The sequence below is a fragment of the Aedes aegypti genome, chromosome 1 (assembly GCF_002204515.2).
Source record: "Aedes aegypti strain LVP_AGWG chromosome 1, AaegL5.0 Primary Assembly, whole genome shotgun sequence".
Taxonomy (NCBI): Eukaryota; Metazoa; Arthropoda; class Insecta; order Diptera; family Culicidae; genus Aedes; species Aedes aegypti.
In genome coordinates this window covers 84,359,440-84,367,574 of record NC_035107.1, presented here as the reverse complement: position 1 = coordinate 84,367,574, position 8,135 = coordinate 84,359,440, and the positions used below count along the sequence as shown (strand labels likewise).

The 8,135-nt window shown below is 40.3% G+C and overlaps 1 protein-coding gene across 1 annotated transcript in view; it reads left to right on the top strand.

Annotated features, from left to right (window-relative positions):
* The first annotated feature begins 4,131 nt into the window (after nt 1–4,131).
* LOC110675736 overlaps nt 4,132–8,135 on the top strand; it is a 42,091-nt gene continuing 38,087 nt past the window's right edge. The window contains exon 1 of the mRNA XM_021841465.1: nt 4,132–4,491. Within this exon, the coding sequence (XP_021697157.1) occupies nt 4,354–4,491 (138 nt within the window). The 5' untranslated portion in view covers nt 4,132–4,353. The remainder of the gene's footprint in view (nt 4,492–8,135) is intronic.

Sequence of the window (8,135 nt, the reverse complement as noted above, 5' to 3'; positions counted from 1 at the left end):
AGGATAGCGCTGAGAACGGTAGATGGACCGACTAATTCCGTGCCTGTCGATGTGGGTAAACAGAAAACACGGAGATGTAAATTCCCACTTGACGCAGTTTTTGTCTGGCCATGGCTGTTTCAAGCAATACCTGGATAGGTTTGGACACGCAAGATCGCCGTTACGCACCGGGTGCGGCGATGTGGTCGAAACCCCTGAGCACGTGGTCTTCAAATGTCCGCGCTTCGAGCATGAGCGAGCCTAGATGACATCCGTCGTTGGCCATGACGTTAATGTGCACAATATCGTTCAACGAATGTGTGCTGACGAAGAGAAATGGGACGCGGTAAACAGGCGAATCTTCTAGATGATGTCTCTTTTACAACGAAGATGGTGAGAGGAGCAGCGGCACTCAACACAGCGGACAGCACATGGCTCTGAATCGTTGGGGCAGCTGGAATCGGACCGACCTTGGCGCTTGACAAGTCAGCCTGTTGAAGCGAGCATATGAAGGAGACCAACGGGCGCGGTTGGAGTAGGCTAGATCCTCTGCCGGGGACTATACCGGGTAGAACGGGCGTAGCGTAGTATCGGTAATATGTCGTCGAGGCGCCTGCAAACCGGAAGTCATCCTCCAACCGAAATTACAGGACCAACCTCGGCACTTACCGACCAACATCGCGTCGGACTACGCTATGTCCTTCCACTGGAGACTAGCCGAGTAGATCGCGAAACAGCTCCGGCAAATGGTCGTCAGTGCGCCTTGTGAACCGGAAATTTCCCTCCACCGGAATCGCAGGACTGACCTCGGCATCAGCCCTGAAAGCATCGGTTCGGGAGATCTTCCGCCGTCGGGGAAATCTTCGTCGGAGTAAGATAGATCCACCGTCGGGGACTATTCTGAGTAGTCCGTATTGAGTCACCGGCTTAAGTCGTCGGGGTACCAGGGAACCGGAAGCCATCCTCCAACCGGAATCGCTTGATCGCCTCGTCCCTTCACCGGTCAGCAGCAGTGAAGCGGGAACCAATGCGTTACGTTAACGGTTTCGGGAGATATTCCTACGTCAGGAACTCTCTGCTGGAGTAGCTCCACCGTCGAGGACTATGCCGAGTAGCGATAGTGACAACTACCAGTTTTGGGTCGTCGGGGCGCCAGTGAACCGGAAGCTACCCTCCAACCGGAATCACTGGACCGACCTCAGCATCCAACCTGGTCCAACCTGGAGAACTCGAGAATCGGCGGATTAGCAGCAGGCGCATGGATTCGAGTCCGACACTCTGGCGCATGATGGACGAATTCGATATGACTAGCCTCCATATCAAACGTGAAAAGCTGGGTTAGTTTAGTTCGTAAATGCAATTTACCACCAGTGAATGAAATTATCGCGGAAATGAGACAAAAATAGGCCTTTTTCTAGCAACCCGAAAATTAGTTGCCGCCTTTATCTGCGAGAAACAGATTTCGTGAACTGCTATAATTGTTGATCATTATACTGACGAAAAGCCAAGATCGATACGATCATATGCTCTGATCCAACTTTATCGGCTTCAAATTTATCGCGATAATTATCACAAGGTAAATTACAAAAAATGTTTGCCACCGACGGGGTTTGAACCCATGTCCATGAGCAAAAACTTTTTCAGAGCGTGCACGCATCCTAACCACTTGACAAAGCCAGCTCAACGAAGAAATTTGGTATATAAAAGCTACATACGGAAGCGAAGGACACTCAAAAGGACGAAACAAGAGTAGAATATAAGAAAGCCAACTTCTCGTTGCTGGTGATAATATAAACTCGCTGCCCAATGACAGTCAAATATTAGACTCCAATGATTACATGCTTTACAGACGTGAATATTTGAAGTCAAAACTATTCGTCGAACACGTTAAAGTTACTGTATCACTTATTCATATGGTCTTATCCTGGGAGCAGTGGTGGAAAGCATCATGCCGTTTACCAAAAATGAACCAATATTAAGCAGGATCCACGCTCACAAGCTCACGAACCAACAGCGACCGATATGCTCACAGATTCTTGCATTGGAGAACCAGAACAAAACAAATGTTCAAAAGAGCGTGATTGCTGGATGAGCAGAGTCTGCTCACAGCCGTTCTTTTTTTCCGTCCATAGCTATTTTTCAAATAATTGAGTGGATAATGATTATAACAGATAGATTTTAAACTAATGTACGACAGTATTGAGAAAATTGACCGATATATGGTGCTATTGTAGAAATACCACAGGGAATCGGACGCGTGATTGCATGTCAAAATAAAATGATGCGATGCCCTCTACAGTATATGTGTTCGGGCGATCGTGAGCAAAGAAAGCAAGAACGCAATCACACAAAAGGAACCACCGATGCGGTAGCATTTTTTTGTTGTGCATGAACAGACTCTGTTCACCGTTTTACAGCACTGCCTGGGAGGGAGAAACGGATACGAAATTTCTGTACGTCATAGTGAGCCGAGATTCTGCTGTCACGAACTGTCACTGTGAGCCCGGATCTTAAACAACGGACAAACATGGAAAAAGCGCGTAATTGATCAAAACATATTTTTGCATATCATCAAATGTGACAAAAAACCGATGGATAAGCCATTAATGCCTATTCAAATGTAATGTCACGATAGCACCTTTTATTCTCATTGAATATAAAGTATTCAAATACGCATAATTTTACTTTTTCTAGTAAAAACGAAAATAAAATGTATAGAAAACTTTGGCCCTTTTTTCATGTTTGTCCGAAAAGTTTGAAGGTACACAACAAAAGATAACTAGCGATTTTCATCAAGTCTGCCTTGATTGTCGTTGGCAAGCTGGAGTTTTCTTGCAGTTTGAAAAAAAAATGTGTCATATTTCGTGTGTAGTATCGGTGCCTCCCTCCCAGGTCTTATCTACTGATGAACCTCATTCACTAGGTCCAAGATAGTTTTTACTTTGAAGTCAATTTGTCGTTTTTCCCGTTTTTGTTCCCTTCAAATGACCATGTGTTTCATTCGACGGCTAGAAAACATGTGTTTTCTTTTTTAGCTTTCAATATAAGTCATAAATGATGTCAAGCTACATCTAAAAATGTAAGAAGCTTTGCATCCAAAATAGTCCATTGTTTGTCAACTCTGGTCGGCCCCAGCGAGTAAGTTTTTAATGTGGGCGGGTGTGTGTACAAATCCACCTCCCATTGACCGGCAGTGCTTTTATGGAAAAAAACTTATATGCATATATTTATCGTTACCCTTGGATATCTATATAGATGAAGATAACTTTAGCCCAGGAGATGGAAGGTGATCGCTACTATCGAAATTTACGTAACACATTTAAAGTACCTGCCATCGCTTGGGATCGAACTCCCGGATCTCAATATCCAGAGGTCTCGACGCTTTCCTTGCTGCCATGACAGTATATATAAAAGCGAAAGAAAAAAACGCCGTTTTCTTCTACATTCAACCATTTTGCATGAAAAACTGCCGATTCGTACATTATACTGTACAGTACTGAAGTTTTGCGCTACAGTAATTTGCTTTTTGTTAATCGTTGAATCATGATATTATTCCATAACGATGAATTTAGAACTTCCCGGACAACCAGAAGTCGCATAACAGTTAACGAAAAAACATTTATAACACCAATCGTTTGATCGATGAGTTTTCTCGCCTAAACCACTACTCTTTGAGTTCATATGTACATTTTATTTGGTCCAGTAAACTCCTACAAAGTAAATCTTATCAATCCGTTAACTTTGTTCTCAAAAATGAAGTCGCATAAGCGTACAGAATAGTTCGCAATAAAATCTTTACACGCGTTGCATGTCATTTTAGTCATAAAAATATGCACGTATATCGCTTCCACTTTTGTACGTATAAGGCCTTTTCGTGACATCTTATACCTGAAACTTTGCTCATATAAGCATCGACTAATGCAAAAGCTGATTTAGTTATACGTACATTCTGGTTGTCTGGGTTGCTTATGATATACTTGAAACCAATTATTTCAATCGAAAACAAAAAAAAAAAATGGGATCGAATTCGGCAATATAAAATTCAAATTCGTTACCAAAACCGGAATCTCACTGTAGTGCACAACTCTTCAGGTGCTGCTGCTGCTGGTGGTCATATGGAGGTGGTTGTTGCTGCTGATAAACGAGTAGCTCCGCATTTTTACGATCGCGCGCCACGCCGGGTTCATTTGCGTTGATATTGCTGTACGGTTCGCATCTCAGACTTCGAAGGTGACGGTTATAACGGTGACGTAGTGATGATGATGTTCCAAACTGCGGTCTAGCGAGAGAAGCTCATCGGCGTGCGCGTATGCTGTGTATGTGAAAAGTGTTATCGAAATCGAAAGTTCGACGGATCGGTTGGTGGATAAGAAGATGCGGTTGCTGCAGGCCGCTCTGGTGGCGCTGTTTGTCGTTGGAAGTGAAGTTCTGGCCGCTCCGGTTGCGGTGGGCATCGATTGCTGTGCTGATCGAGACCGAGACCAAGACCGCATCGATCCGCTGAAGTCGGAGGTTAGTTGTGTGGGACGCGGAATAGCTAGTTCAATTAGGTGAAAATTACCATGGAGTTGGTAAATTGGTAATAAGTGAAATAATGACACCGTTGAAGCAGTTGATCTCAATTGATCGGCGATCGAGATTGGTGAAGTGGTGAATGCGTAGAGCCAGACAGACGGAGAAGTGTTTTACCGATGAAGGTCTTCAACGATGTGCTGAATTCTAGCTATTGGTTTCGCTGTAGGATTGGTTATGGTGAAGATTGACGTGCAAGGTTAGCAGAAGAAGCATTGGTGACCGTCTACGTGACAATGCGTGCTGAAATGTGAGCACGTTTCTGCCATAGATGTTACAAGGCATTCGAAGTGCTTAGAATCCGTAATGACATATCACGCTAAGCAGGTTCTGGGCCGATTGTTCGAATCAATCACCTTCTACGTTGCCGAATGATTGACAAATGAATCAATCTGGAAACCGGATCAACAAGTGCTCTGTAAAAAAATATCCGAAAACATGAAATATGACACCGCCAACAGTCAACGGTGACTAACCTTTTATGATTAATTGTTTGACCTCCCGTGCATTCAGTACCGAATTTGGAGATCGGAGCTCAGATCTTTTAAGGGGGATTATAAACACAACGCTCATTGCGGTTTTGTTTCTGAATAGGATGTTCTGCTCAAACGGATAGTAGATGCTCGTTATAATGAAAACTTTTGTAGTGATAAGAGCTCCCTAGGCTTTTCCAAAAGTTCTTTTAAAATCACATATTTGTTTAGCCTTTATAAGGGCGAATCTACGACAAAAGGTCGAAAGAACAGAAGGTCGAAAGACAAAAGGTCGAAAGGACAAAAGGTCGAAGAATAAAAAAGAAGGGACAGAAGGTCGAAAATCTTTTTGCAAGGAAGGAAAAATTTCCCACCATGCAAATTGTTTTCGACGTTTTGTCCTTTCGACCTTTTGTCTTTCAACCTTTTGTCCTTTCGACCTTTTGTCTTTCGACCTTTTGTCCATAAACCTATAAGGGCATTTCGCGGCTGGCTTATGCATAGAACCTAGGCTTTGGAATTTGGAGATATTTTATAAAAAAGTTCTATTTCCGAAATTGAGATAAGGGAAGATTAATAAATGTTCCATAATACATTAAATACCTGAAGTAGATTATAAAGATGAAAGAAAATGGGAAAATCCACCAAATCGAGAAAGTTGTGAATGGAAGCTCAAATCCAAAATATAAAATAATTTTCGTAATTTAATTTCGCGATATTTCAAGATTTCATTGTCCCTAGTAATCCCTAGTCATCATCATCGATTTGCATTGTCCCTAGATCAAACAATGCCCAACCGAAAAATGCAACTAATATTGTATTCGTAACCAAACTGTCATTTGTTTATAAGAGGTACAAACTTCTATAAATTTAAGTATTTTGACCGTTTTTCTTCAGAAATGGAATCTAAGAAGCAAACTTTCTAAGCGTCCAAATTACTTAACATTATATAAAGAAATATAATTATTTAAATAAAGTGTTACCGAAACAATATTATACAATATGAGAGTCAATCAAACGATGTGATATTTTGACGCGCTTAGGATATGCTTAGAGCTCCATCAATATTGAGTTTTATATGTAATTTTGATGCAGATGTTTCATTAAACCGAATCGTTTAATCATAAGAACAAATAATGCAAACATTTTGATATTTCGAATGCTTGGGGTACGTTTTCCTGATACCTTTAAAAACACTTTGTCCAATCTGTCTGAAAACCGAGCAACCGACTATGATTTCTAATATATTCACATACAGGCAGTGCTTCGTGAAGCCCTAGCGCGAAAGTTCGCATTTACTTAGCAGGAGTATATTTTCGGGTTTCGCGCGTCTTCTGGGCAGAGCTTCGTAAAACCCAAACAGCGCATATTATTCAAATAGCCCGTATGCGTCAGGCGTGTTGATGACAAAATTGAAGTGATTTGGAGCTACCATGTCGACGATGGATTATCAATTGGTGAGCTCGTTTCATGCTTCTATTAAAGGTATCTGAAGTATCTATTCTAACTAAAATGGTCTATAAAGTCTCCTTTTCCCTTATTCTACTTGCATTGAATCCTGATGCAAAATTGCACAGGCTTCGAAGAAACCTTCAGAGACTATGACATGTACAGATTCCACGAGGAAATGCATCATTTTCATTGTGATTGTATTTAGAATACTTTCAGGGTATCATACAGGGAAATTCTTCTAGAGATTTCTCTACCAATTCTCCTAAAAATTATTCCAGCAATTTTTCAAAGAATGATGAGACGAATTTCTCCAGAGTTTGCTCCAGGAAACCCTTGAAAATTCCAAAGCTACTACCTCCAGTAATTATCTCAGATATTACTTTCATTTTATTCCAAAACTATGCTTGAATTCCCTCCAGAGATATTTTTCTTTACTAATCCTTGAACCGAATCCTCCAGTTGTTACTCTAGGAGATCTTCCAAAGAATTCAACAGAATTTCTTTCGAAGAAATTTGGAAAGTGCTTGAAAATAACAGCCAAAGGATTTTTTTTGGGAAAACCTACAAGAATTCCACCACCTGTTCATGTGGATTCCTCTAAGAATATATTCACATTTCCTCCCAGGAATCCAAAATTTCTCCAGAGGTTTTTTCCAGCACTTTATCTTTGTACTACACCTGCAGTTTTACCAAACAAAAAGTTTCTCAAAAATTCACTTGCCACTTCGTGGAAAAATTCCTTAGATCACTAAATAAACTTCTTTAAAAAAAATCCGGAGTAGTACCTTAACATTTGGGCAAGTACCTGAATAAATATCTGATGAATCCCTCAAGAAAATCATGGAAAACACATACAGTAATACTTATTGTAATGTCACGAGGAATTCTCAGAACAGTCTTAGATCTCAGAAAGATGTTTACTCTGATGCTATGAAAAACCATACTCTTATATCCTGGTTCCTATTAGGTTAAGTTTAGTTTTATTAGTTCCTGTTTGGTCTCTTTTCGGCTTTTTCTTAGTAACGACTAGCATGAAATTAAGTGGTTTGGAAGCAAAGGGATGTCAGTGACAAAAACCTAGTTTTGAGAAAACCTACTTCGAAGTTTTGAGCAATGTTTCATTCTATGCTGATTGTGTGCGAGTCAAATAACCAAGCCAGTATTCTAAGAATTATAAGAATGCTTGGAAACTTTTTTTTTAATTTCTTTATTAGTATCATTCCAAACATTACATTCATTTCTTATATCTAGGTGTTCTGTGTTATAAGACAACACTATCATCCTAATTAGGTAAAACAAATTTACGATTTAATTAACATTTAGTTAACAACATATTACATTTCATTTGCCGTAGCAGTTCAGATTTTTTACAGGTGAGTTGATTTCACCTGAGTATAAGTGAAAAAAAAAAAAACGCTTTGAATATACTTAACCCAACTTAACCTTAACATATAACGCATTAATCGTGGCAATAGAAGATTGTAACGATTTTTGCCTGAAATTATTTATTATTTTATTTGACATTTGTTCCAATGTTTCAACATTGGATATTCTATGTAACTCATTGGTACTATACCAGGGAGGAAGCCTCAGAATCATTTTCAAAATTTTATTTTGAATTCTCTGCAGAGCTTTCTTCCTGGTATTACAACAGCTAGT